Below are 27,147 nucleotides of genomic sequence, written 5' to 3'. Positions count from 1 at the left end.
ACAACCACAGAACACTTCTCTTGTCTCTTTATTCCTCATGCATATCTGTCCCCTGATATCCCCACTCCTTGATGGTCTCCGGTGAGTTGTTGAATGTCTCTCGGTGAAGGCGCCTGGGAGACAGAGCTTCGCATTTGTCCCTGCCCGCTCTGAACTGTCTCTGGCGGGCGTCAAAGACCACATGCCCTAGCCGGGTGCCTGACCCAGGACAGTAGGGCTTCCAGCTGGTCTTGGGAGGCGTAGACATCTGGCGATAGCTCTGGCAGGCTGGAGGAACTGTATCCATGGGGTGGTACACCCAGTCTTGGCTGCCTGCTCGCCGGGAGGATGATTGCAGCTCAATCAGCACAGGTACCTCTGAGAAGGTTTGCAGGTCATTGTAGGTCACCTGAGCCTTGGGAGAGCAGGAGTTCTGACTGGGTGGGACAGAAGTCCATGGTATGTGCTGCCCTGCATCCTCCTTTCGAGGAACTGCCTCAGATCTAAATAACTTTCGGGTCTGATGTGGGCCCAAAGCTTGGACAGAGTCAGTTCCTAGAGGGTTCTTGTGGAGGCCTGGATTTGGGGTAAGGCCTGGGTTTCTGCAAAGTCTACTCTCGTTTGCAGGGCCTGGGGTCCTTTGGAGGACAGAGCCTTGGTTGAGGTCTAGAGTCTCACGAAGTTCAGGGGGTTGGGGCTGGTTTGGGGTTTGGGACGTCGTGGCTAACTGGGGAGGGATGGGGCCCTGGGAAGAGAGGACAGACGGAGGAGACTTGGAGGTTGGGGGAAAGGTGGGGGGTTGTATTAAGGCGGAGGGCTTCTGGTGGTTGCTGTGTTGATGAAGGACAAAGGATCCGGGAGAAACAAGAGGCAGAGAAAGAGTGCATGGTGGAGGCATGGCGCATGGTGAGCTCTGGGCACTGGTTGGAGAATGGAAGCAAGGTTGAGAAGGTGCAGCATCCTTGGAGTACACCAGGAATTTGGGGTAGACTGGAGCCTGGGGGTCCGTGTTTCTCTTCTCAGAACTGCAAGGATGGAAGCTGCAGTAAGGGAAGGTCTTGGACTGCACAAATTTGTCTTTGGCATCATTTGAGGTCTTCCATTCCATATTCCCCAACTCCAGGTAACCCAGTATGGATCCTGTGGAGGGCTTGGCACTGTCCCCACTACATTGCTTCAGTGTTTGCTCAGCTGTACCAGAGCTCACCAGACCATGCCCCTCTTGGGGCCTGGAGACGGTACCCAAGTCCTTTCTGGAGTACCCAGAGTTCTGAGGGGGACACACATGGACCACGTTCTGCTTTACCCTGCGGGCATCGTAGACCACCTGGCCGGAGGAGAGGCCTTGGCTGAAGGCAGACAAGGTAGAGGGAATAGAAGCTAGGATGGGGGTAGGGGTGGTGGAAGGGACTGGAGTGGTCGTCAGGGCCATGACCAGCACTGGGACAGAGGTTGTGGCAGAGATCGGGACAGGGGCTGGTGTAGGGGCTAGGGCAGGAGTAGTAGCAGGGGCAGAAGTTGGGGGAGGGACTGGGGCCGAAGGTGGGGGAGGGACCAGAGTGTTGGCATGGGTATAGGTCAGATGAGCATGGGTCAGGGTGCAGACAGAAGTGTGGCCCAGGGACTGGGCTGAGGCATTTGAGGGGGCCTGGGCTTGGGCCTGGGCTGGGGTATGGGCTGAGGGATGCTCAGGGCCATGGACCTGGGCAGGGCTGTGCTCAGGGGTGAGGGCTGGGGAGGGGGTCTGGGCCTGGGGGGTGGTGTGCTCAGGGGGGTGGAACGTGGAGCAAGTCTGGGCCTGAGGTGGGGCGTGCTCAGAGGGCTGGGTTGAGGAGAAGTTCTGGGCCTTGGCAGGTGTGCGCCCAGTGGGGTCCACTGGGCAGAAGGCCTGGGCCTGGGCGGAAGTGTGCTCATGGGCGTGGCCTCGGGAGCAGGTCTCGGCCTGGGGGGGGGTGTGCTCAGGCGGGTGGGCTGAGGAGAGGGTCTGGGCCTTGGCAGGAGCATGCGCAGGGGGCTGAACTGGGGGGCGGGTCTGGGCCCGGGCTGGGGCCTGGGCTGGGTCATAGTCTGGGGTCTTCGTCTTGCTCTCTTGGGGCAGGCGGAGTGGAAGCACGTCCACCTTGCTCATCCTGCGGAGCGTGGAAGATGTCTCTTGCCTGGAGTAAAAGGTGGCTCGGGACTTTAAGGCTGTGACCGGAGGGGCCTCGCCAGCTCCCACTACCCCCTCCTTCCACAGTCCCCGTGGAGCCTCCATGGGAGCCCCAGCCCGTCCACACTGAGGCGGCATCCAGCAGCACCCAGAAGCCTTCTTATGTTTTGTGACTGGTATCCAGGAGTCAAGGTGGTTTGGGTGCCCGAGCAGGAAGCTTGGGCGATGGCGGAAGCGGGAAGAAACTCTTGAGCACAGGTTGTTGGGATCCACGGAGCTGCGCAGGCACATGCGATGGCTGCCTACACAGCTGGCTTGCTTGTCTGCGGGGAAAGGCGAGATGGGACAGGGCCTGGGTTCCTGAGGGGCTGAGAATCGAGGCAGGGATAGAAGAAAGGGGACAGGCCCACGTCCCCTGAGCCCACGCTGGCGCCCACTCACCTTTGGGGAAAACGTGATGGAAGAGTGTCCGCAAGGAGCTCTTCAGATGCCTCCAGAGCTGAGGGAAGCAGGGGAGGGGGGAGGCCGGGAGCAGGGTGAGCCCTGAAATCCAACCCTTGTCCGGCCACACCCCAGCAGCCCTCCCACCTCAGCCCCTTCAAGACCCCAGGGCTCCCCCAACCCCACTGCCCTGATCCTGCCCTGACCAGAGTCACCACGTTGATCCCCACGTTGAGCAAGATGAAGCTGCCCAGGATCAGAAGAATTGAGTCTCCTAGGTCCTGGCATTTCCTGGGGTTGGTGCCAGAGCACGGCTGGGCTCGGTAGTGGGTTTGCTCACCCATGGCCGCGGGTCCCAGGACTGCCTGGGCCCCCTGGCCTCCACATACTCACTGGGAGCCAGAGGGGGAGAAGGACTGGGTCATAATGGGGCAGGTGGTTGGGGTCACAATGAGGGAGGGGGAGGAAAAGGAGGGCCCAGGGTGGCATTCGCTGGTAACCAGGGTCAGGTAAGCTGAGCCTGGACAGTCAAACAGGGCCCGGAGGCCGGCCCACCTCCCCTCGAGTGGTCAATCATTCACTCACCACCCTCTGGCTCACTTGTTCAAATGACACATTCCATCTCTTGGCCCCTCCTGAGACTAGGAAGACCTTGGCCTCAGAGCCCTGGGGAAGGCCTGGCTGGAGTCCAGAGCCTCAGCCTTCTTCATGCCCTTCACTGGGCGTGGAGCTGGACCTGCCCAGATGTGGAACCTCCCAGTTTGGAAGCAGCTTCTTGTATGAGGCTCTCTGGGGACAGGGACAGCTGAGACACAGAGGAGGTGCCCAGAGACCAGTGGTTTGGAGTCTGCAGCTGCAGATCTACTTAGTGCATGGTATAGGACCAGGAGGGGCTTGCTGGCAGGACTGTGGCCACTAAACCAAGGGGACCCTCAGGCCCAGAAGGGGACACTGGCTTCTTATTGCAGGAAGCCAAGGGCAGGGACCCAGGCTGGCAGAAGGAGTGGCGCTTCCAAGCCACAGACCACCAATGTTTCCTGGACTCTGGCGCTCTTTATTCCTCTCGCCATGCCCTGCCGCCCCCCGCCCCCGCCCCCGTTTGCTGCTGCTCAGTTCATTTTTCCCAGTCTGGCTCCCGTGCAGAGGGGGCCTCGAGGCCGAGGTGGAAGGCGGCAGCGAGTTGGCCCGCGCTCGGCTCTCCTGCACTTGCCGCTTCAGCTCCAGGCTGTCATACACCTGGTAGCTGGCATTGCCCCCCGGGTTCCGGCTGAGTGGCATGAAGGTGGGCCGGGGCGGAAGGTGCTCGGTAGCCTGGACGTCGGGCAGGGACTGGGAGGAGCGGACGAGCAGCGCTGAGCTGGGAGCCGGGGCCCGCCGGTACGAGGCCTCGGCCAGCACCGTGAGGGAGGCGGAGGTGGTCAGAGGGCGCCGAACGGACAGCATCTCGGCCCATTCGGCCGCCCGGCGCCGAACTCCTTGGGGTTAGACCAGAGGCCTAATAGGATGGATCTGAATAGCAAACAATAATAATGAGGGACATACACTAGGGCATGCGGAGAAATAGGGGACTCTACCTCTCACTTGGGAGTAGAGGAGCCCTGGTCATTTAAATCTAGAAGGGTTCTTGCATGCAATTATAACTTCATTTTAGAGGTGAGACTGCAAGCCTAGAAAGGTTGCACATGACTTGTCCAAGGGCAGAGCTGAGCCAGAGAGGTGTTGGAAATGGGCTCTCCCGCTGGGACGTATCTCCTTGGAATCGGTGGTGGTAATGTTAGACAAGAACACACCGATAGTGTGCCTGTAGTGACCCAGGGATGGACATCTGACTCAGGGAAGGGACATATTAGTGTTGCCCACCTCAGACACACAAGTGGTGGCAGGGAAAACACTTTGCCATCTCGCAGCTTATGTGTGTATACAGAAGAGTTATCAGGACTGAAAATCAAGTCCAGAGGAAACTCCAGCTGGGCTAGGGCAGGGCAATGAAAAATTATGAGGGGAAGGAAATTGCTTTCAGCGGCCAGTGCTATCATGGACACAGCTTAAGTCCAGGCTGAAACTAGGAGCCAGAATAATAGGACAGAAAGATAGGACACCAGGGACACGCTCACAGATTAGACCAATGCATGCTGGACCAGGAATTCTTTTTTTTTTTTTTTTTTTTTCTTAATTTATTTATTTATTTTTGGCTGCATTGGGTCTTCGTTGCTGCACGCGGGCTTTCTCTAGTTGCAGCGGGTGGGGGCTACGCCTGGCTGCGGGGCGCGGGCCTCTCATTGCGGTGGCTTCTCTTGTGGCAGAGCACGGGCCCTAGGCACACGGGCTTCAGCAGTTGTGGCTCATGGGCTCTAGAGCACAGGCTCAGTATTTGTGGCACACGGGCTTAGCTGTTCCGCGGCATGTGGGATCTTCCCGGACCAGGGCTCGAACCCGTGTCCCCTGCACCGGCAGGCAGATTCCCAACCACTGTGCCACCAGGGAAGCCCCACCAGGAATTCTTACATTCCTTTTTCCCAGGGGTCTGTCTCCACAGTGAACTAGGCCTAAGTCCATGGGCAAGAAAATTAAGTGGAGACACCTGGAAAATATTAGAGGCCTATGAAGGAGGGGACCGTCAGAATCCAAGGCTCAATTTGGGGAGCCTCAAACACAAGGTTTCCTAGTCACTGACCAAGAGAGGTCTTCTCCCTCAGTAACCACGAGCCCCAAACACAGCCCAGAACGGGGGAGGCAAGTTTGCATACCTCTGGTCGTGACCCAAGAGACCAGATCAGGAAAACTGAAGCCTGGGCTCTTTCTCACAGTCTGGGGAAATCAGGCGTTGGGTGTCCATGCCTACATCTTACCTCCTCCCCAGAGGGTGGCTTCTGAGCCACCCTAAAAAGAACTAAGTTCTCTGGGCTCTGGGGGAGCTTTAAGATGCTGGGGGTGGGTGACAGGGAAAGGAAAATTGCTCTAAACTCTAAAGCACTGCTCTCCAATAGCATTTTCCATGATGATGGAAACGTTCTAAATCTGTGCTGTCCAATACAGTATCCGCTAGCTCCATGTGACTACTGAGCACTTAGAAGATCATGACACTGAGGAACAGAATTTTTTTCTTTTTTTGGCCAAGCCATGAAGCTTGCAGGGACTGAGTTCCCCGACCAGGGATTGAACCCCGGCCACAGCAGTGAAAGCGCCAAGTCCCAACAACTGGACCACCAGGGAACAGAATTGGACGCCAGGGAAATTCTGTTCCCTGAGGAAGAGAATTTTTAACTTTTTCACTTAATTTTTAACAGAATTACTTTTCCTTAAGTTTAACTAATTTATATTCTAATAGGCATATTTGGCTAGTGGCTACTGTAATTGACAATGCAGCTCTAGGGCCTTGGGGATAACGGATTTAGCTAGGCAGCGATGGAGGGAAAGCAGGGATAGTTTAGGTCCTCATCAGGCCCTGTGGGATGGGGCTGGGGTGGATGTCCTCACACAACCACAGAACACTTCTCTTGTCTCTTTATTCCTCATGCATATCTGTCCCCTGATATCCCCACTCCTTGATGGTCTCCGGTGAGTTGTTGGATGTCTCTCGGTGAAGGCGCCTGGGAGACAGAGCTTCGCATTTGTCCCTGCCCGCTCTGAACTGTCTCTGGCGGGCGTCAAAGACCACATGCCCTAGCCGGGTGCCTGACCCAGGACAGTAGGGCTTCCAGCTGGTCTTGGGAGGCGTAGACATCTGGCGATAGCTCTGGCAGGCTGGAGGAACTGTATCCATGGGGTGGTACACCCAGTCTTGGCTGCCTGCTCGCCGGGAGGATGATTGCAGCTCAATCAGCACAGGTACCTCTGAGAAGGTTTGCAGGTCATTGTAGGTCAACTGAGCCTTGGGAGAGCAGGAGTTCTGACTGGGTGGGACAGAAGTCCATGGTATGTGCTGCCCTGCATCCTCCTTTCGAGGAACTGCCTCAGATCTAAATAACTTTCGGGTCTGATGTGGGCCCAAAGCTTGGACAGAGTCAGTTCCTAGAGGGTTCTTGTGGAGGCCTGGATTTGGGGTAAGGCCTGGGTTTCTGCAAAGTCTACTCTCGTTTGCAGGGCCTGGGGTCCTTTGGAGGACAGAGCCTTGGTTGAGGTCTAGAGTCTCACGAAGTTCAGGGGGTTGGGGCTGGTTTGGGGTTTGGGACGTCGTGGCTAACTGGGGAGGGATGGGGCCCTGGGAAGAGAGGACAGACGGAGGAGACTTGGAGGTTGGGGGAAAGGTGGGGGGTTGTATTAAGGCGGAGGGCTTCTGGTGGTTGCTGTGTTGATGAAGGACAAAGGATCCGGGAGAAACAAGAGGCAGAGAAAGAGTGCATGGTGGAGGCATGGCGCATGGTGAGCTCTGGGCACTGGTTGGAGAATGGAAGCAAGGTTGAGAAGGTGCAGCATCCTTGGAGTACACCAGGAATTTGGGGTAGACTGGAGCCTGGGGGTCCGTGTTTCTCTTCTCAGAACTGCAAGGATGGAAGCTGCAGTAAGGGAAGGTCTTGGACTGCACAAATTTGCCTTTGGCATCATTTGAGGTCTTCCATTCCATATTCCCCAACTCCAGGTAACCCAGTATGGATCCTGTGGAGGGCTTGGCACTGTCCCCACTACATTGCTTCAGTGTTTGCTCAGCTGTACCAGAGCTCACCAGACCATGCCCCTCTTGGGGCCTGGAGACGGTACCCAAGTCCTTTCTGGAGTACCCAGAGTTCTGAGGGGGACACACATGGACCACGTTCTGCTTTACCCTGCGGGCATCGTAGACCACCTGGCCGGAGGAGAGGCCTTGGCTGAAGGCAGACAAGGTAGAGGGAATAGAAGCTAGGATGGGGGTAGGGGTGGTGGAAGGGACTGGAGTGGTCGTCAGGGCCATGACCAGCACTGGGACAGAGGTTGTGGCAGAGATCGGGACAGGGGCTGGTGTAGGGGCTAGGGCAGGAGTAGTAGCAGGGGCAGAAGTTGGGGGAGGGACTGGGGCCGAAGGTGGGGGAGGGACCAGAGTGTTGGCATGGGTATAGGTCAGATGAGCATGGGTCAGGGTGCAGACAGAAGTGTGGCCCAGGGACTGGGCTGAGGCATTGGAGGGGGCCTGGGCTTGGGCCTGGGCTGGGGTATGGGCTGAGGGATGCTCAGGGCCATGGACCTGGGCAGGGCTGCGCTCAGGGGTGAGGGCTGGGGAGGGGGTCTGGGCCTGGGGGGTGGTGTGCTCAGGGGGGTGGAACGTGGAGCAAGTCTGGGCCTGAGGTGGGGCGTGCTCAGAGGGCTGGGTTGAGGAGAAGTTCTGGGCCTTGGCAGGTGTGCGCCCAGTGGGGTCCACTGGGCAGAAGGCCTGGGCCTGGGCGGAAGTGTGCTCATGGGCGTGGCCTCGGGAGCAGGTCTCGGCCTGGGGGGGGGTGTGCTCAGGCGGGTGGGCTGAGGAGAGGGTCTGGGCCTTGGCAGGAGCATGCGCAGGGGGCTGAACTGGGGGGCGGGTCTGGGCCCGGGCTGGGGCCTGGGCTGGGTCATAGTCTGGGGTCTTCGTCTTGCTCTCTTGGGGCAGGCGGAGTGGAAGCACGTCCACCTTGCTCATCCTGCGGAGCGTGGAAGATGTCTCTTGCCTGGAGTAAAAGGTGGCTCGGGACTTTAAGGCTGTGACCGGAGGGGCCTCGCCAGCTCCCACTACCCCCTCCTTCCACAGTCCCCGTGGAGCCTCCATGGGAGCCCCAGCCCGTCCACACTGAGGCGGCATCCAGCAGCACCCAGAAGCCTTCTTATGTTTTGTGACTGGTATCCAGGAGTCAAGGTGGTTTGGGTGCCCGAGCAGGAAGCTTGGGCGATGGCGGAAGCGGGAAGAAACTCTTGAGCACAGGTTGTTGGGATCCACGGAGCTGCGCAGGCACATGCGATGGCTGCCTACACAGCTGGCTTGCTTGTCTGCGGGGAAAGGCGAGATGGGACAGGGCCTGGGTTCCTGAGGGGCTGAGAATCGAGGCAGGGATAGAAGAAAGGGGACAGGCCCACGTCCCCTGAGCCCACGCTGGCGCCCACTCACCTTTGGGGAAAACGTGATGGAAGAGTGTCCGCAAGGAGCTCTTCAGATGCCTCCAGAGCTGAGGGAAGCAGGGGAGGGGGGAGGCCGGGAGCAGGGTGAGCCCTGAAATCCAACCCTTGTCCGGCCACACCCCAGCAGCCCTCCCACCTCAGCCCCTTCAAGACCCCAGGGCTCCCCCAACCCCACTGCCCTGATCCTGCCCTGACCAGAGTCACCACGTTGATCCCCACGTTGAGCAAGATGAAGCTGCCCAGGATCAGAAGAATTGAGTCTCCTAGGTCCTGGCATTTCCTGGGGTTGGTGCCAGAGCACGGCTGGGCTCGGTAGTGGGTTTGCTCACCCATGGCCGCGGGTCCCAGGACTGCCTGGGCCCCCTGGCCTCCACATACTCACTGGGAGCCAGAGGGGGAGAAGGACTGGGTCATAATGGGGCAGGTGGTTGGGGTCACAATGAGGGAGGGGGAGGAAAAGGAGGGCCCAGGGTGGCATTCGCTGGTAACCAGGGTCAGGTAAGCTGAGCCTGGACAGTCAAACAGGGCCCGGAGGCCGGCCCACCTCCCCTCGAGTGGTCAATCATTCACTCACCACCCTCTGGCTCACTTGTTCAAATGACACATTCCATCTCTTGGCCCCTCCTGAGACTAGGAAGACCTTGGCCTCAGAGCCCTGGGGAAGGCCTGGCTGGAGTCCAGAGCCTCAGCCTTCTTCATGCCCTTCACTGGGCGTGGAGCTGGACCTGCCCAGATGTGGAACCTCCCAGTTTGGAAGCAGCTTCTTGTATGAGGCTCTCTGGGGACAGGGACAGCTGAGACACAGAGGAGGTGCCCAGAGACCAGTGGTTTGGAGTCTGCAGCTGCAGATCTACTTAGTGCATGGTATAGGACCAGGAGGGACCTGCTGGCAGGACTGTGGCCACTAAACCAAGGGGACCCTCAGGCCCAGAAGGGGACACTGGCTTCTTATTGCAGGAAGCCAAGGGCAGGGACCCAGGCTGGCAGAAGGAGTGGCGCTTCCAAGCCACAGACCACCAATGTTTCCTGGACTCTGGCGCTCTTTATTCCTCTCGCCATGCCCTGCCGCCCCCCGCCCCCGCCCCCGTTTGCTGCTGCTCAGTTCATTTTCCCAGTCTGGCTCCCGTGCAGAGGGGGCCTCGAGGCCGAGGTGGAAGGCGGCAGCGAGTTGGCCCGCGCTCGGCTCTCCTGCACTTGCCGCTTCAGCTCCAGGCTGTCATACACCTGGTAGCTGGCATTGCCCCCCGGGTTCCGGCTGAGTGGCATGAAGGTGGGCCGGGGCGGAAGGTGCTCGGTAGCCTGGACGTCGGGCAGGGGCTGGGAGGAGCGGACGAGCAGCGCTGAGCTGGGAGCCGGGGCCCGCCGGTACGAGGCCTCGGCCAGCACCGTGAGGGAGGCGGAGGTGGTCAGAGGGCGCCGCACGGGCGGCATCTCGGCCCATTCTTCCGCCCGGCGCCGTACCTCGTGGGGATCCCGGGAATAGTTCAAGTGTTCCGTGGAGGGGTGCGGGCTGCCGTTGGGCTGGCTGTGAGCACAGCTGGGGAGGCTCCGTCTGTGGGCTTGGGGGGAGTTGCGCTGCCGGGCTTCGGGCCGGCAGCCCCGAGGCTCCAGAGTGGATGGAGGCTCAGAGCCTTCCAGACCACTCCGCCGCTGATTCCAGGAGTCATACGGGAGCTGGCCCCTTGAGGGGTAAGTGCTGTGCCCCCCAGGGACCCACGAGGGGTTAGGGGGCAGCCGTTGGGGAGGTGGTGGAGACGAGGGCCACTGGTCAGCCTCCACGTTGCCCCAGATGCGGGATGGTGAGCAGGGGGCCCCGAGGGACTGCAGCCTTAGCTCGGACTTGGCCTCCACACGCTTGGGCATGCGGCGCGGCTCGGGCGACAGGTAGAGACAGGGTGGTGGCAGGCTGGCCAGGATCCCACCCTGGCGGCCCCAGAGGCCCACGTTGGAGGGCAGGCCCATCCGCTGGTAGAGCCCTCCCCAGCACCCCCGCGGGTACTTGGGTTGTGGGAAGGAAAGGTCATCCTCCTCCTCCAGGTAGGAGTCCGGGTCCTCCCGATCAAAGGAGGGCATCAGCCGCAGCTGTGACATCCTGTGGCTGCGATGCAGCCTATGGAAGACTGAGCGGCTGTAGGGGAATTGTCTGCGGTTCTTCAGTCTTCGCTGGTGGCTGCAGGGGCGGCGGCTGCAGCTGCGGCTACGGTTGTGGAGATGATGGTAGGAGGACGAGGAGTAGCAAGTGGGCCGGGCCATTTTCACTTCCACAGGGTCCAGGGTGCAGTGGATGTGGACGTCTCGGGCCTTGGCTGGAGGATATTTGGGGGAACTTTCACAAGCCTGCGAGATTTCATCTGGGGGAGGCGAGAGTCCGTGAGGGCAGGGCAACTGTCAGAAGAGTTCAGGGTTGGGAACCTGGGGGCCTGGGTTTCTAGGGCCCTGGGAATGGTGGGGGCGGGGTGCCCCCTACCGGTCTTCCGTACTTACTTTTCTGATTAATCCAATAGATGGTCTTTTCTAAGGCATTCTGGAGCCCATGCCATATCTGGGGGTGGGGAGTGTGTGAAAATGAAGGCCAGGCTCTCTACCCTCACCCCCGTCCCAGCCAAGACCGTTCCTGCAGACGGAGGTGCAGGCTGCAGCTGGTTCCCACCCTCAGCCCTCTTCACCCCTACTGGTGGTCCCCAACCATCGCTGACCATAGCTGCCATGTTGATCCCAATGTTGACAAGAATGACAAGGCCCAGTAGCAGGAGTAGGAAGTCCTCCACATTCTGGGTACTTTCTTGGTATTGATGGCAGCACCCCAGGTTGTCATACCAGAGCTGGTTTTCCATGGTGGGGGGATCCTAGGGCCACCTGGGCCGCCCCCCCCCCACCGGCCCTGACCCACACTGCACTCATGCCAGGACCTGGGGTCACCCACCAACAGGTGAGGGAGCATGGTCATAATGAGGCACGTAGCAGGGAGTCACAATGCGGAGGTGGCCAATCTTTCATCCACTCAGCTGGCCCTTTATGTGGTCATCTCTGCCCTCGGCTCCCACTACATGCAGCTTAGTCCCCAGAGTTCAGTCTGTCCTTCTGTCTCCATGGGGCCATGCTTAACTTGATTTGCAAACATGGTTGTTACAGATGAGAGACAGTCTTCATAGGGACTGAATCATGCATAAAGGATTTCCTCCATTTCATTGTTCGAGACATTATGGCAGCTTATGTAGCCTGTTGGGATTCCCCACCGACGCCTGCTTGGGGCCAGCAGCAAGGGTGACTAGATGGATGAGTGACAGTAAGAGTCCCCTCTGGGGTCGCCCCACTGCACCATCCCCTCCTTGTCCTGCCCATTTCCCAGTCATAACCCCTCTAGCACCCACCGTACCCACCCCTTCCTGGCCAGGGGTTGCAGCCTTAGGTGTTGGTGGTCACTGAGCCCACTGGCCCCTTCGCTTCAGAGCAAGGGTTTGCCACCTTTGCCAGAGACCAACCCCAACCATGGTTTCTCTCCTTCCTAACCAACTGCCCTCCCACTGAGCCAACCCTCCGAGTTGAAAAACGGTTAGCTGCTGTCTTAAGAAAACCACATGAAAGTCACAAAGCACAAAATAGATGTAATTGTTGATATGACAAAAGGAATCTACTATTATAAACCGGGTTCATTGCTGGGGTCTGTGAAACTGGTACCGGGGGAACCTCAAGTCATTTTGTTTGCACAATGAACATCTCAACAGATATAGAGGAACAGGGAGTTCCCGGGAGGTTCAGTGATTAGGACTCCGTGCTTTCATTGCTGAGGGCCCCGGTTCAATCCCTGGTTGGCGAACTAAGATCCTGCAAACCACACTACATGGCCAAAAAGAAAAAAAAGAAAGAAAGAAACAGAAACAGCCAGTGGGCATTTTCCATTAAGACTCCAAACACATAGCAGGTGCTCAATATAGACCCACTTAATGGAATCAGCTTAAAATGATCAATAACGTTAGTCAAATGAAAATGAACAGAGAAGCAGGGTGATTCATAAAAGGCCTATCTGTTCACATTCCAGGAACCCATCTGGTATGGAAGGTGAGGTCTAGTCCCTTCGACCTGGCTCCTTGTTCCCAAGTTGTGTGCGTGTGTGTGATCTCAACCGTCTAGAAGTAGGTAGGGCCTGGGTTTCCCTGCTGTCCAGTGGATGCAATATTCTGATGAGTTTACATGGGAAACTGAGGAAGGTGGGAGGAGACTCTGATGGGCCAGGCTGACTCAGTAGCAATGGGAATCTACCTGTGGGAGCAGGGGGACGGAGTGTCTGAGGCCATGAAGTTGATCCTTGGTGTCCGTGTGACCACGAATAAGTCACTTGGCGTCTCTGAGCCTCAGTCTCCTCATTTGTGACATGGAAGTGCTAATCAGAGGAGTGAGGTCACAGAGGGCTGTGTGGAGGCAGCCCTTGCGAGTGTCCTCAATATTTTATCCTCCGCTCCAAGCCTTCTTGAGTGTACAGAAGCTTCAGGTTCTGACTGGGGAACTGTGAGGGCCTGGGTACCCTCACTCTCAGCCATCCCTCCCCAAAGAAACCAGGGCTTCAGAGGGACCACACCTCACCTGTAGTTGCAGCCTAAACCTGGGCTCTGCTAGGAGCCGGACCTCTGAGAGACTGAGGCCATGGGGATGAGGGTCTCCACTCAAGTGCAGTACTGCCTGGGGATCTGGAATGGGATTTGGGGGGCTTCCCTGGGCACTAAAGAACAGAGTAGAGGCAGGTGGGAGCCTTGGAACCAAGAAGGGCTTGGGAAAGGGCTGAGGACAGGGCCTGGTGAGGCCAAGAGGTTGATGAGGGTCCTCAGGGCTCTCTAGGCCCTGTTGCCAGGGAGATCATTTCCTTAGCAACCAGGCTTCTGGGTGCTGTGTGGGCCCTGGCACCCCCCACACCACCACAAACCACCTCCTCTCTTCTTTTTATTCTTCTCCCAGTCACCTCTCTCTCAGGGAACGGTATACCCAGGCCTTTCCCGTCCCCTCAGCCGTGCTGGATCCAGAGACCGGGGGGTAACAGTGGGACAGGGCCTCCAACTCCCTGGTCAGCTCCCGCAGCCGCCGCCTCACGTCTCTGGCATTATAGGCTACGCGGCCTGAGGAGTGGCGCCGGGGGATGTCTGGGACGTGGGCCGGGCCCAGGATGGGTGGCTGGGCTGGCGAGCACTGCTCCTCTTCTGCCTGGGGCCCCCCTCCACTGTTCCTGTGGCTCAGGGCCTGAGGGCTGTGGGGCGGGGGGTTCACAGGGTACACGTAGGCCTCTAGGCCCAGCTCTGACTGCATCTCACTTCTGAGCGGCCTTCCCTCTACAGTTTGCTGGAAGCGGATGGTCTGGGTAGGCGGCTCCACAGCATCCTGGGCCCAGGGAGTCCAGAACCCCTGGGTGGACTGAAGGCCTTCCCAGTCCCTGGGGCAATCCCAGTTGTGGGAGCAGATTGTTGTCTGCTGACGTGGGGGCTTCTCGTCATCGCTGTCAGTGTCAGTGGCCCAGGCTATAGGGCGGTGGGCGCGGCATGCTGAAGGGTCTCGACGGCGACGGCGGCGAGTGGGTGGGGGGGACACAGTCATTTTCACAGGGTCCATGGTGCACCGAAGGCGGACTGCAGGGGCGCTCTGCTTCGGGGGCTGGGTCTGCTTCCCAGGTGAGCATAACTTAGAAGCTTCTGTGGATCGGGGACAGGTGAGAGGCTGGTGGGGAGCCTGGCTCCTCCAGGGATGGAGAGGCAGGGTGCAGGAAGAGAAGCTGCATAGTTATGGTGTCTGAGCGGGGAGAGCGGGAGGGGAAGGGGCCCGCTTAGGGTCAGGGCTAGAACACCTGGTTTCTGCCTTTCCTATTCCCCAACCTCCCCATCCTCCACTTACCTTTCTCACAAATAACACGAAACACGTGGTGTAAGAAGCCACGGAGTCTGCGCCAGACCTAGGTGGGGGAGGACACAGTGACCCCAGGCAGGCCCCAGCCACCCGGCCTGCCCCCCAGCCATCCTGCCAGCACCCTCCCACCCGGCCCCACCCTGACCAGTGTCACCGTATTGATGCCAATGTGAACGCAGATGATGAGGCCCAGTAGCAACAGGATGGAGTTGCCCAGGTCCTGGCAGTTGTTGGTGCTGGGGCTGTGACACGAGGCCCACTGGGGCCAGGGCCGCTCAGCCATGGCCGTGGGAGTCCCTAGGGCCACCGGAGCTCCTAGGCCCCCAGCCCACTGTGCCCACAGTGCCACCGGCCGCCTTCCTGTCCCAGAGGCTCCTGGGGGTAAGCGGGTCACAATGATGTGGGGCTCTCCCTCACAATGTGCCAAGAGGGAGAGTCCTGGGCCTGTGTTTGACCCTCCAGCCTGGGCCAGGGCTTAGCAGAGGCCAAACCCTTCACCTTGCGTGTCTCTCCTGTAGCCAGCCACCTGCACCAGCCCATAGGCCCTCTGGCCTGTTCGGTGTCTGTCCCCATCAGCCCCTGCCTGGTCCTCTACGCCAGGCTCTGACCTCTGCACAGACACTGGTCCTGATCTTAACTCCCCAAACAACCCCATTACCAATGACCACCTCACCCCAGCACCCACTCCCCCTTTCTCTCTGACCTCAGAGCTGTTCACTGGAAAGGGCTGTGGGCTCGGACCCCCTCCTCCTCCCTCACTGGCAGAGTCACTTCTCCAGGGTTTGTTTCTTTAGAGCCCCACCCCTACCTCCCAACATAACAGCAGGCAAAACCAACAGTTAAACTTTTATATTTACAATATTCTCTTCATCTTTTGCCAGGTTTAAAAATGTGTACAGAGCCGCGAAGGGTTGGGGTGGGGACATGGGATTGTCAAGGAGTTGTTCTGGGGACAGGGGCTGGGCGTTGGAGTCCGTGGCTGAATCATGGGGTCCCCCAGCCCCCCTCCCATGCCCCAGTTTGGGGGGCATCTGTCTACAGGGTTCAGGGCCCAGGTCCCTAGCATTTAGAGGGCAGGGCTGTTTGGAAAGGAGCTAGACCAGGCAGGGGAAGGGGTGGGAAAAGAACTAAGTTTCCATGGGTGGAGGTGGGGGCAGAAGGGACAGTCAGGAGGCAAAGTTCTGGGGAGCCAAGACCAGGGATTCTGGATTTGGGTGTCAGTGGAAGACAGCACTCCACCCCCCCCATTCAAATTTGGCACTAATGGACCCACAAAATGCCAGCAGACAAGGATTGGCTCCTTCTCGTCTGGTGTCCCTTGAAACCCTTCCCGACATTGTTCCTTTCCCCAGAGGCCCAAACCGTTTCTCTTTGGGCAGTCACCTTACACACATCCCTTCAAATCAAATTCTTCCTGCTGGTGTCTGCCCCAGCGCCGTCCCCCACTGCCCCCTCCATCTGTTCCTCAGTACAGCTGACCCCGTTCTCTCCCCCAACCTGTCCGGGAAAGCCTTTCTCCCCTGCTCTCCTCCCCTCCCCCCTCCACTGCTCCTTTCCTTCAGCCCTGGTGGCCCAGGGACGAGGGGGCAGGTCAAAGGAGGGAGTGGGCAGCTGAGGGGAGAAGCTGGTTTGAGACCAGGAAGGGATGGCTTCAGAGGGGGACAGTGAAGGGGGGAGGGAAAACAGGGGCAGAGAGGGAGGGATGAGACATGGTGAGAAGAGGGACGCAGGTGGGACCCCTTTAGCTGCCACCTCCCCCTCTCCTGTATCCTACCTGCCCTGGCCCAGGACTGAGGAATCCTTGGCACGTTTCGGGGGGTCTTCGCCCCTCAAACCCACCTCACCCGTTTGGCACGGATGAGCGACGGTCTGAGGACGGAGGGAAGAAGGGCTGCCCTCAGACCGCGGTGCGGGCTGTGGTCAAACATGCACGGCCTCTGTGGGTGGCAGGTGGCAGGTGCCACGCAGCCCCCCACCCCCCGAACTCGAGGGGAAGGAAGGGCAGAGCTTAGGGTCTGCTCATCTCCTCAGGGTTTGTCCCTCCCCCTCAGCTTCTGTCAGTTTGAAGTCCTTTCACACCGGCTGTGTGAGAAGTTAAGTGCTGGGCCTGAGGCCCTAAAATGCAGGGAAGTGCTGGAGAGAAAGGGGCCGTCTGCATGGGAAAACATAGATCCACATGCAAGAACATGTTTCCACTCAGAAATGCATCCTGGACCCAGGGGAAGACAAGTTCCCAGGCAGCACAGGGATGCAGGATCTCCTCCCTTCCCCGCGGCAGGGAATGTGTGTCTGTCATCTGTGGAAGGCGAGGCCTGCCCGGGGAGACCCGTGCTTCACCTCCCTTGTGCCACGGGGGATACACATGCTTCGCCGGGGCGGGACGGCTGGGGGCAGGGCAGGGGGGCTGTGATTTCCTCGCTACTTCCCAGGCACCACCCTGCGTCGTCCGGTGGCCAAGGGTCGCTGTTTGTGAACACACCACTTCCAGGGTCTCCAGGGGGTGGGAGGAGGGAGGAGGTGGGAGAAGGCATGAGGGAACAGGATTCTGGGGCACAAATCCCCGCAGAAATTCTTTGAGGGAGCCAACATGTGTCCAGGGCGGCAAAAAAAAACCTCACCCTGCACATGGGAAAACACACCCCCTCGTGAGAAAGCACACCTCCACGTGGGAAAATACTTCCACGTCTCCACACACCGAAGACGGGTGTCCAGACGACGGAGGAGAAAAAACACCCCCCCAGTTGTTCAAAGGCCCAGGTCCGGAGAAGAGAACGGGCCACTCCGTGCAGGAGAAGCGCACACATCCCGGCGAGGAAACCCATGTCCACCTAAAGCTCCTCGACGTGTGACAGCCCCACACGACAAAAGCCTGTCGCCAAGTCCTCCTCCCTGCCTTCTGAGTGGGCCGGGAGGGCCGGGGAGGGGGGCCTCCCCGAGCTGCCCCCTATACCCGAGTGGTGGAGTGGGGATGGGGGAGTGTGTTGTTGTGGCTGGTAGCGGTGGGGGGAGGCGGGGGGAAGGGCCCAAAGGGATGGAGGGAGGGGGGCGGCGGGGGAGGGGGTGGCCCCAGGCCGCTGGGCAGCAGGGTCAGGGCCCCGGGGGCCAAGAGAGGCACATCGTCCGGCGCCCGGCGCAGGGCCAGGGTGTAGTCAGGCGGGCAGGCGGGGCGCAGGGCCTCCGCAGGGTCCGCCCCGACACCCCCACCCCGCTTCAGCTGCAGCGACACCAGCTCCTCCTCGGGTGGCAGCTCACGGCCGGCCGCAGGGAGCAGGGGGCCCCCACCGGGCACGCCGGAGCCTGAGCCGCCGGGGGGGCTGAGCCGCCTGCACCGCAGCTCTTGCCGCCGGTCCCGCTTGTAGTAGAGGGCGGCGAAGGCGAGGATGTTGAGGAAGAGGAGGGAGGCGCCCACGGCCACGGTGACGCTGAGCTCCGTGGAGTAGTCTCGGGAGTCCCCGGGGAAGCGGTCGTAGGCCCGGGGGCCCGGCTCAGGCTCGGGCTCTGGCGGCAGGGTGGCCGGAGGCGGTGGGCGGCGAGTGCCTGGGGCACCAGGGGGCGGGCGCGGCGGCCAGCGCGTGGCGTAGGGGGGGAGGCGCGTGGTGGTGGTGAAGAGCTCCGTGTGCAGGTTGTGCAGGTGCGGCACGAGCTCCAGCCAGAAGGCCACCTTGTTGGCGCGGTAGTTGTCGCGCACGCGCGGCTTCAAGCCGATGTGCAGGTACTGCTTCTCCTTGCTGTTGAACTTGCTCCACACCACCTCCTCGAAGCGGTTGGGCTTGGTGTGGATGAACTTGGTGTCCTGTGGCACCGGCTGGTTGGGGTCGCTGTGGACACAGGGGGGCAGGGAAAGGAGGAGTAAGGGTGAGGCTCCCATGAAAGGCGGGGGTGGGGGCGTGCTATGGGAGGAATGGGGAGAGAGACGGACAGAGATGCAGAGAGCTGGGGAGACGGGAAGAGAGACAGAGATGGATACAAAGAGACAGAGAAATTGCCAGAGACGGACGGACAGACAGACAAATAGGGATGAAGCCAGACTGCCAGAGACAGTCTGAGATGAGGACAGAGGGGCAGAGAGGGCAGAGACAGACCACCAGTGACAGAGGCAGAGTCTGAGACTGAATGAGATAGAGACATATGGAAACAGAGACACAAAAGGACATGAGAGACAGCCAGGGGGAAACTAGAGAGTACAGGGTAACCAGATCAAAGCAAGCAGAGATATCAATGGATTTCAAGAGAGAGAGGCAGAGACAGCAATAGACAGACAGACACAAACCCTCACACACACTCAGATACACAGATGGGAGCACTCAGACAGAGGGCCGAGCTCTGGGAGAAGAAGGAGAGATCTGGGTGGGCAAGGGAGGGAAGGAGAGACAGACACGGAGCCAAAGGCACCAAGTGAGCCCGCCCCCCAGAAAAGACAGGGACCTCTCTGTCCAACTCTTCTGAATCTCCAACACACACAGAGGAGCTGTCCGGCAGGTGTCTGAGTCGAGAAGGCAAGAGTGCCTTGATGGAGGAATGATGGCCGTGTGAAGGAGAGGGAGAGAAGGGGCTGAGGATGGAGAGGGTGTGTGCCCTGACCTGCAGGGATGCCCAACCCAGCCCCTCTGGCCCTCACCCAGTCTTGGCGAAGTTGGTCCAGTAGGTCATGACCACGGCACTGAGCATGACATCATTCTTGGAGAAGTTGCAGGGGAAGAGGTCGGTGGCGCCCACCATGGGCACACCAAAGACGTAGGGTAGCTCGTCCCCGTGCGCTGCGTCTGCCCACTCGGGCCGGCCCTCAGCCTGGCAGTGGTGGTAGAAGGTGTAAAAGTAGACAGGGGACTGGTAGTCAGCGTGCAACTTGGCGGTGGCCACAGCCGGTGCCACCCACTGGTGGTCGGTAAAGAGCGCCAGCAGGGTCTTGCGCCGCATCTCGCCATTGTCCCTGTCAGCCCAGTCCGTGTACATAAACTTGATGGTCTCCCGCAGCACATCCTTGCCCTCTGGGTAGCCATACAGGTTGTCCACAAAGTTGGAGACAGTGAAGTCGAAGGCGCTGGCGGACACGCCGTCCTCGCTCTCTGCTGAGTCTTCCACGAACTTGAGGCCCTCTCCCTGGTTGACACCGATGAGCATGTCGTAGTTGAGGAATTCTCCCTGCTGCATGAGGATCTCAGGGTCATCGGGGACTACGTCACCGTCCACCACGGGCCCAAAGGCGATATGGTAGCTGGGGAGAAGGGGTCAAGGTCGCATCACCTGTTCACCGGCCTGCTCTCAGCTCACAGCCTGCTGAGTCCTCTGCTCAGAAGACCCCTCTCCCCTAGTTAAAACCTTCTGAGCCCTTCAGGGTACTTGGCCGCACGGGAAGTCCTCCCTCAAGCACTTCACGGAGCTCCATGCACACTGGCTCTGTTTAGGCACCTCCGCTTAGGGAAGGCTCCTGGGAGAAGGCAGGGCCCCAGGAGGGGCTTGAAGCCCACCTCTCCTGGCTAAATGGCATGCCTGTGGCCTGCGGGCACCTCTCACCCTCAACCTCCTTGGAACCAGCAAGGAGAATGGAGGCCTGGACCTGGCCCTCTCCCACCCCCATACCGGGCGGGCTGCACGTCCTGGTCCACCAGCTCCCGAGAAGGCTTCCGGCGCAGACACTCCACGGCCTCGGCGCTGTCCTCCCGGTCACAGCCCACCTTGGCCGCCAGCAGCCGCGTGTACTTGAGCGGCTGGTAGTTGACAGACCAGCTAGAAATGGCAGTGCCACTCTGGGCGATGGCCTTCTGGAACAGCCCTGGTGGGACAGGCAGGCTTTAGGCTGGGCTGTATCAGCCTGATGGAGGAGAAGGGGGACCTGGTGGGGTCGGGGGTGTGGGAAAGGGGACAGGAGGGACAGGCTGAGGAGGTGGCTGGTACCTTCTGAATGGTGGGAGAGGATCAGAAGGTTGACACAGGAGGCCCCTGCCCCAGATCCGAAGATGGTGATGCGCTCGGGGTCGCCCCCAAAGTGGGCAATGTTCTCACTGAGCCACCGCAGGGCCTGGATCTGGTCCAGGAGCCCATAGTTGCCTTTTGCAGCCTGGTCCCCAGTGCTGAGAAAACCTGGGGGTAGAGGAAGAAAGGGGGCTTCCTGGGGGTGTCACAGCACCCTTGCCCTCTTGCTGGGCAGCTCAGTCCAGCCCAGAAGCCATTCTGCTTCTGCTGGGTTTAGAGGAACCCTGCCGGCAGGCCCTCCTCCCAGACTCCAGCCCCTAGAGTTGGCTGCCCACCCTCACCGAGCACCCCAAGCCGGTAGTTGAGTGTGGCTACAATGACGTTGCCGTAGGCGGCCAGGACAGAGCCATCGAACATGTTCCCGGTGCCCTCCATGTAGGAGCCGCCATGCAGAAACAGCATCACCGGCTTCTTCCCGGAGTCCCGGATATCTGCGTGGGGAGGGGGCGGGTGGGTGGGCCGGGAGATGGGGGACAAGGACACAGTCAGACCAGAAGCAGCACCGCCCAGCTCCCAGGCCTGCCGAGTTCCAGCCCGGAGCTCAGGGGACATGTCACTCCCATCCCTGGGGGGCAAGACCGGATTCCCCTCCCTCCCTCCCCAGCTAGCCCTGGCAGAAGATCCCTCCCCACCTCCTGCCGGTGTGCCCCACAGCACTTCTCCACATGCCTGGCAGACCTTCCAAGAAGCCTAGCAGAGGCAGGGGTGGGGGCTGGCCCTCCTCAGGGCATCTGCTGGACCCAGGGGAACCCCTCCCCACATACACACAGCAAATCTCCTTCCTGCTCCTAAGAAGAGCGAGCTCCCAAGGCTGTCACTAGAGCTAGAGATCCTGGGAGGGTCCTGGCGTTTCCTTCGACTCAGGCCTTGGGCCTCAGCTCCACATGGTAGCCTGGTCTGTGGGTGAGGGGGTGCCAGGCCCTAGGGTCCCTGGGGGCTTGGTCTCCTCCCCGCCCTAATTCCTTTCTAGGTCACCTCCCCAGTTACCATGGCAACCCCCAGCCTAATTACTGTGGCAGGAGGCTGCAGGGTGGGAAAGAGTCTGCTTAATGAAGCCAGGGTGCAGCTCTAGTCTCGGACCCCCCAAACTGGCCTAAGTCCTGAGTTCTGGACCCCTCTCTTGCCATGTCCCCAAAGGATCCCATGATCACTCCCATATGTAGAAGGCTCTTGAGGCACTACAGACCGGACTGAGGGGTAACTAATTCCGGAAGAGGGTGGGAGTCTGAGAGGGCTTGCCAGGGTCCCTGCCCCTGCAGCTCCTCCACGATGCAGCCACAGTGCCCGTGCTGGCATCACCCCTGGCCTCCAGGCCCTTCTCTTTCTTGACACCTGCAATCTCTGACCAGCCTGGGCACTCGGCAAATAAGATCCAGGCCTGGGCCTCCACAGCTGGTCCCCAGTGCCTCTGCCCGCCTCCCTCATCCCACTAGAGACTTCCCTCCTGGCAGAAGGTCAACCAACAGGTCACTGAGACACTCCCCTCCACCCCCCCAGACAGCTTCCTGCCTCCTGTCTCTTAGGACCTTCTCTGACACCTCCTTCCACCTGACTTTGGCCAGGAGCTCCTAGGTGGGCAGTGCCCTCTCTGTGTCCTCCCCAAATCCTATTCTTCCCTTTGTTCCTGATCCTCCAGTGGTCTTCCAACAGTTCAGGCTGGTCTCCTTCCCTCCGAGGTCCTGTCCTAAATGTCCTCACTCCTCCCCGCTCCTGCCCACCCAGCACCTCCACTCCCAGCGAGGGGGGAGGGGGAGTCAGAAAGGGAAGGAGCAGGAAGGGGGGCTGGGGCGACAAGAATTCAAAACCAACAACAAAAAACAGGATCAAGAAAGAAGAAAGAAAGAAAAAACAACAACCAAAAAACAAGAAGCTCTCGGGGCAGATTCAACAAGAAAAGAAAAAAAAAACCAAAAAAACAAGAAACCAAAAAGATCCATTTTTGGAAAAAAAGAAAAAAAGAAAAAAGTGCTTTGCACTTTTTCAAAATTTTGTGGTGAAACTTCAAGATATTGGGCCCTGTTTTCAAAAATGTCCAAATTCTTTAATTTGCTTCAAATGTGCGTTTTCTGCATCGGACAGGCTTTTTTTTGGAAACTGTAGCAGGTTTCTGCTGTTTCAATTGTGTCATCAATTTGCCAACTTAAATTTGTTTTTTTCAAGTGTTATTTTGCTCCAAATTAAAATTGTTTTTTCAAATGTTATATTTCACAAGTTTCAAAACAGTCCAAATGTCTGTCAAGCTAAACATTTTATCCAATTCTTTGGCGTTTTTTGGTTTTTGTTTTTTTTCTGACATTCCAATTTCTTTTTGCACTTTATTTTCGCCATGTTTAAGCTTTTCTTGCCGGTTTTCTAGTGGGTCCAACATTGTTCAAATTTCGTTTGAAGTTTTCATAATTCTTTTTTCCAATTATTACAAATTTTTCTTTTCTTTTCTTTTTCGTTTTTAGTTGGGAAAACGACTGAGGGGCCTTGAGGGCTGTGAGGGCATTTAGTTAGGGGCAGGGCCGAGAACTTCCTCTTATCAGCAACCACATGCAGCAGCGGGATTTTTAAATCTACCTGTGTCTGGCGGATTGAGCGTCGCCTCGTCACGTTTTTTTGTGAGCGGACCTAAGACCGGGAACACAAAACAGAGAAAAAAGGACAATTTTGTGGGGAAAGATGGGGGTCGAGGGGAGGTGGTGGATGGGGAGGGGAGGAGAGAAAGCAGAAAAGGGGAGGGTGAGGGGCAGAAAAAATAAGCCAAAAAAAGCAAAATTTGTTTGCAAGAAAAAGAAACCAAGAAAAGAGAAAAACGTTTCTACAACCCAAATTTTGTTCCCCTCCCCGGAAAAAGTCATGCCCCAAAGAAAAGGCTGGTTTTGGGGGGGTGGGGTGCCTGAGTGGGCTGAGGCCTGTCTTAAGACATATTGATTTGGCTGGAAAGGATTTGGCTTGTCCAAGTGTTTGCTAATTGCTGGAAATGAAACGGTGTTAGAGGTGGGGTGGGTGGGAGGGGAGGGGAAGCCAACCAGGGAGCCTGGGAGCCCAAGGCCAGCTGTGCCCCACCCGGGGCGGGGGGCGCCACCACTCACGCAGGCCCTCTTCAGGACCAGCCAAGCACCTGCCCGCTCCCCCAGGCTGTAGAGAGGAGGGGTTCCAGCAGAAAGGACTCTGCTTCCCTCTGGACCAATCTGGCGGGCAGAGGGTAGGATGGGGCTGGGGCAGCCCGTCCCCACAGCTCACAGCCCCTGGAAGCCGTCAGCTCTCCACTGGCCAGAGGGGGGGTGGTCAGCGAGGGATGCCTGCCCACATCCCAGCCTCTCACCAGCCAGCATTTCTCTTCCATCCGCACTCACAAGCCTGACTTCTCACCCCATCTCCCCAGTGTGGGGTGAAGCAGGGAAAGGGGTCATCAGGTCTTGCCCTCCACTCCACCTCTTCCCTCTGACCCCCCTCCCCAACCTCATCCCTTACCCAGGCCTGCTCTCCTCCCCCACAAATGGTAAACTCCCCACCAGGGGCGCCAGCCCCCCACCAACCCCTGCTCTAATGCCAAAAGCCCCCCTCCCCAATTGGGGGTTCAGTCCACAAATAGGGAATAGGAAACACAGTGCCCTGAGCCAGCCCGACACATAAGGTGCCAGGAGGTGCAGGGAGGCACAAAGTGTGCCCCCTGTCAAGGAAAGGCCCCAGACTGGGCTCAGAGTTTGGCTCTAGGCTTCTTTCAGATTGGGGGATTAGTCAAGGGAGAGCTGGAACCCAGAGGCCTGAGGGGTTCCCCCAGGCTGATCAATTTCTCCTCAGTGGCCTGGGGACCAGCATGCAGAGGGATGGGTCAGTAAGGCTGAGGCCAGCCTCTGCAAGGCTTCTCCCAGATGGTGGTGATGGCCCCAAGGGGACCCATTAGGATCAGGGCCTGTTCTTCTCTGACAGGATAGGGATGGGGATGGGGATGAAGTCAGCAGGGCATATGTGCGCGTGAGAATGTTAAGTGTGCGGGTATGTGAGTGTGTATGAGTGTGTGTGTGTGTGTGTGTGTGTGTGTGTGTGTGTGCCTGAGTCAACCTCTTCCTCCCAGAGCTAGTGTGAAGATTCAGTGAGATCACCTGAATGTGTCAAGCCCCAAGCAGGTCTGCAATAAGCGATGGTTAAAAATACAGAAGGTGTGGGCATGGGTGGGGTGGGGGCAGGGTGGGAAATTTGTGTGGAGGTGTTGGGGTGGACAGTCCATTAGTGGGAAGTGCTGGGTGAATGTTTCACATGAGGGGTGACGAGCCAATAGCCCACTGAGTGGGGCGTTGCAGGCGAGACAGCTTTCTACCTGAAGATGTGGGTGGAGAGTCCACGAGTGGAGAGCATTGAGATGGGTGGCCTATTGGAGGCACTGGGGTGAATGATTCACTGGTAGGAGGGCGCTGGGGTAGGTGGTCCATGAGAGGGCAAGGGAAGGTAGAGTGGACGGCTCTGAGGCAGAGGGTGTTGGGATATTGGGGAGGATGTGTGGAATGTATTGGGGTAAGTGGTCTATCAGAGTGCTTGGAATCTGAACAGGATTGGAGTAGAAACTTCTGTGCATTGTGTGTATGGGTGGCTAGGGGGCGTGGCTTATACGGGGAGGGGTAGTGATGGTGTTGAGGTGCATGAGGTGTTCTGTGATTGGCATGTCCTCTGGGTGCAGGGAACGAGGTGTTGGAGTACTTGATGTGTGAGTAGGGTGTAGGGTTGCCACCTGTGCTGTCACAGCCTGAGGTATGATACTGATGACCTCTAGGCAGGAGTTGGGGTAAGTGATGTCTGAGAGGTGTTGAGAACGTAGGGGACTGTGGTGTGAGTAGCCTGTTGGAGCACATGATCCAGCTGCAGGGTTACTGGGGTAAAGGTCTGTGTATGGGTGTTACTAGGGTACATGATCTATACCCAGAGATACTGGGGAGCACAGGTCTATATGGGTGACAGGGTACACAATTCCAGACAAGTGTTGGCGTCCATGCTGTGTGAAAGTGCTGGGAATTTTGATACGTGGGATTCTAGAGCACAAGGTCAGTGTGCCGGTCGGTTGGGTACATGACCTGAGTGTTGAGTATTTGAAATTCCTGGTCTTGTAGTGGGACTTGAGTTCATGATGTGCGGGTGTTGGGTGTGTAGGGTGTACAGTGGGGTTCCTGGGTACCAAGCCTATATGTAAAGTTGTTGGAAAATGGCCTGTGGCGGGTGTTATCAGAGTGGATGGTCTCTGTGTGTGTCGGGTGTTTTGGAGTTGTGACACGGGGAGTAGGAAGGATAAAGTGGGGGCTCTTTGTGAGGATGGTCTGTCGGGGTGGCTGCAGGCCTGCTGATTACCCTCTGCCGTGGGCTGCTGGAAGGTACTGACTCTGGTTGGTCTCGATGTGCTGAAGGCTGGCTGGTGGGGAACTGCTGCTGGCGACTCTGAGCAGTGCTGTAGTGAACTAGAGAGTTCATTGTCAAGAAGAGCCAGCTCAGAGCCCCGCGGAAGGCGTTCTGCTGCGGATGGGCGGGCTGTGCTGTGAGTGGAGGGGCCCTTGGCAAGGAGCTTCCCTGATCCTTCAGGAGTGTATAGGGATCAGGGGACAGAGCATCCTGGGGAAGAGGCACTCAGCGCAGGTGAGGGGCCCTGCATGTGACAGAAGGACGTCTGCCCATGCTGGCCTGGGGAGAAGGAGTCTTTGCTGTCCTTGAGGTGGAGGTGCAGCTCAAGTGGGTAGTGGCTGGGGACAAGCCCAGGCCTGGGCGCAGGAGATGCGGCAGAGCCGGAGTGGCTGTCTAGGCAGCTGATGATGGGTGCCTCCACCACCTGATCGCCCTCAGTGTCCCCTCTGTGTGTGCCTCTGTGGGCAGGGGGTGGGTAGGCCCAGCCTAGTGCCTGCTGCCCTCGCCATCGGCTCTCTGGGCGCACAAAGAGCTTCTGGGCTGACTGTGGGATTCGTTCCTGGGACTGCCTGGCAGGGACCCGTACCACCCTGGGAGGGCACGCAGAGCCCGCAGGGACGCACTGCCCCTCACTGCCCCAGCGAAGGCCCAGCTCCCGGCTCGGGGCGTGCCGGCGCCTGAGGGTATGCATGGACGTCTGTGGGCTGTGTCCACCGGGGGCCCGGCCCGGTGCCCGCGCCCTTACCGTCCTCGGTGGGCACGTAGAGGTTGAGGTACAGGCAGTCCTCGCTCTGGTTCTGCACGTAGGTGGCGGCCGCCTCCAGGTTGTCGGTGAACCACACGGGTAGCATGATGGCGGGCAGCGCCCCGTGCAGGTTCTGCGGGCAGGCGGGCGGCAGGGTGGTGGCGTTGCGCACGCCGGGCCACGAGGCGGGGGCCTCGGGCGGCTGGAAGCGGCGGGCGCCCAGGGGGGGCGTGGCGTAGGGCACGCCCAGGAACTGCACGACCGGGCCCAGGATCTCGTTGTTGAGCTCGCGCCGCACGCCGCGCACTCGCCCGTAGGCCGTGTTCACCACTGGGAAGCGCTCCTCCCCGAGGCTGCCGAGACCCAGGCCCGGGCCGCCCGGGGCGCCGCCGCTGGGACCCCCTCCCCCGCGCTGAGCCCCCGCCAGCCCCACCAGACACAGCGCCAGGAGCCACATGCTGATCGGGGGACCCCCCCTCCCTCCCCGGGACCCCCCCCCTCGGAGAGAGAGAGAAGGGGGGGGAGAGGGAGGGAGGCCCCCCTC

General features: G+C 59.0%; 3 protein-coding genes and 2 pseudogenes across 6 annotated transcripts; all 5 read right to left on the bottom strand.

Annotated features, from left to right (window-relative positions):
* Nucleotides 1-28: 28 nt before the first annotated feature.
* LOC309649966 (uncharacterized protein SPEM3 pseudogene) lies at nt 29-27,147 on the bottom strand (annotated as a pseudogene). Its single transcript has 4 exons — nt 27,075-27,147; nt 2,776-3,764; nt 2,570-2,627; nt 29-2,451 (listed from the first exon to the last, which is right to left on the bottom strand). The product of its transcript is annotated as an uncharacterized protein SPEM3 pseudogene (transcript).
* LOC309649965 (uncharacterized protein SPEM3 pseudogene) lies at nt 5,237-9,059 on the bottom strand (annotated as a pseudogene). Its single transcript has 3 exons — nt 8,822-9,059; nt 8,616-8,673; nt 5,237-8,497 (listed from the first exon to the last, which is right to left on the bottom strand). The product of its transcript is annotated as an uncharacterized protein SPEM3 pseudogene (transcript).
* Nucleotides 9,066-11,469, bottom strand: SPEM2 (SPEM family member 2). The gene is made up of 3 exons (XM_082441653.1): nt 11,323-11,469; nt 11,111-11,168; nt 9,066-10,977 (listed from the first exon to the last, which is right to left on the bottom strand). The coding sequence occupies exons 1-3, from the start codon at nt 11,458-11,460 to the stop codon at nt 9,725-9,727; spliced, it is 1,449 nt and encodes a 482-aa protein (XP_082297779.1). The 5' UTR covers nt 11,461-11,469; the 3' UTR covers nt 9,066-9,724.
* On the bottom strand, nt 12,212-15,217 carry SPEM1 (spermatid maturation 1). The gene is made up of 3 exons (XM_082441645.1): nt 14,658-15,217; nt 14,501-14,558; nt 12,212-14,301 (listed from the first exon to the last, which is right to left on the bottom strand). Exons 1-3 carry the CDS (start codon nt 14,793-14,795, stop codon nt 13,577-13,579), a joined length of 921 nt encoding a protein of 306 aa, XP_082297771.1. The 5' UTR covers nt 14,796-15,217; the 3' UTR covers nt 12,212-13,576.
* NLGN2 (neuroligin 2) lies at nt 15,347-27,088 on the bottom strand. Of its 2 annotated transcripts, XM_082441586.1 has the most exons (8): nt 26,911-27,088; nt 26,604-26,877; nt 23,048-23,098; nt 20,767-20,916; nt 20,408-20,593; nt 20,093-20,285; nt 19,131-19,727; nt 15,347-18,330 (listed from the first exon to the last, which is right to left on the bottom strand). In XM_082441586.1, exons 1-8 carry the CDS (start codon nt 27,058-27,060, stop codon nt 17,457-17,459), a joined length of 2,475 nt encoding a protein of 824 aa, XP_082297712.1. In that variant the 5' UTR covers nt 27,061-27,088; the 3' UTR covers nt 15,347-17,456. The 2 variants fall into 2 exon arrangements, with proteins under 2 accessions (XP_082297712.1, XP_082297711.1); XM_082441585.1 differs by having other exon boundaries at nt 26,604-27,088.

This window comes from Balaenoptera physalus (genome assembly GCF_965194825.1).
Source record: "Balaenoptera physalus genome assembly, chromosome: 20".
Taxonomy (NCBI): domain Eukaryota; kingdom Metazoa; phylum Chordata; class Mammalia; order Artiodactyla; family Balaenopteridae; genus Balaenoptera; species Balaenoptera physalus.
This window is presented reverse-complemented; position numbering and strand designations above follow the sequence as displayed.

Coding starts and splice junctions, on each gene's coding strand:
- SPEM1 (XM_082441645.1), bottom strand. CDS start 14,795: ATGGCTGAGCGGCCCTGGCCCCAGTGGGCCTCGTGTCACAGCCCCAGC. Junction 14,559..14,657: donor GCATCAATACGGTGACACTG/GTCAGGGTGGGG, acceptor TCCCCCACCTAG/GTCTGGCGCAGACTCCGTGG. Junction 14,302..14,500: donor TCGTGTTATTTGTGAGAAAG/GTAAGTGGAGGA, acceptor CCCGATCCACAG/AAGCTTCTAAGTTATGCTCA.
- SPEM2 (XM_082441653.1), bottom strand. CDS start 11,460: ATGGAAAACCAGCTCTGGTATGACAACCTGGGGTGCTGCCATCAATAC. Junction 11,169..11,322: donor GGATCAACATGGCAGCTATG/GTCAGCGATGGT, acceptor CCCCACCCCCAG/ATATGGCATGGGCTCCAGAA. Junction 10,978..11,110: donor CTATTGGATTAATCAGAAAA/GTAAGTACGGAA, acceptor CGCCTCCCCCAG/ATGAAATCTCGCAGGCTTGT.
- NLGN2 (XM_082441585.1), bottom strand. CDS start 27,060: ATGTGGCTCCTGGCGCTGTGTCTGGTGGGGCTGGCGGGGGCTCAGCGC. Junction 20,286..20,407: donor CCTCTCCCACCATTCAGAAG/GTACCAGCCACC, acceptor CTGTCCCACCAG/GGCTGTTCCAGAAGGCCATC. Junction 19,728..20,092: donor CAGGACGTGCAGCCCGCCCG/GTATGGGGGTGG, acceptor CCTTCTCCCCAG/CTACCATATCGCCTTTGGGC.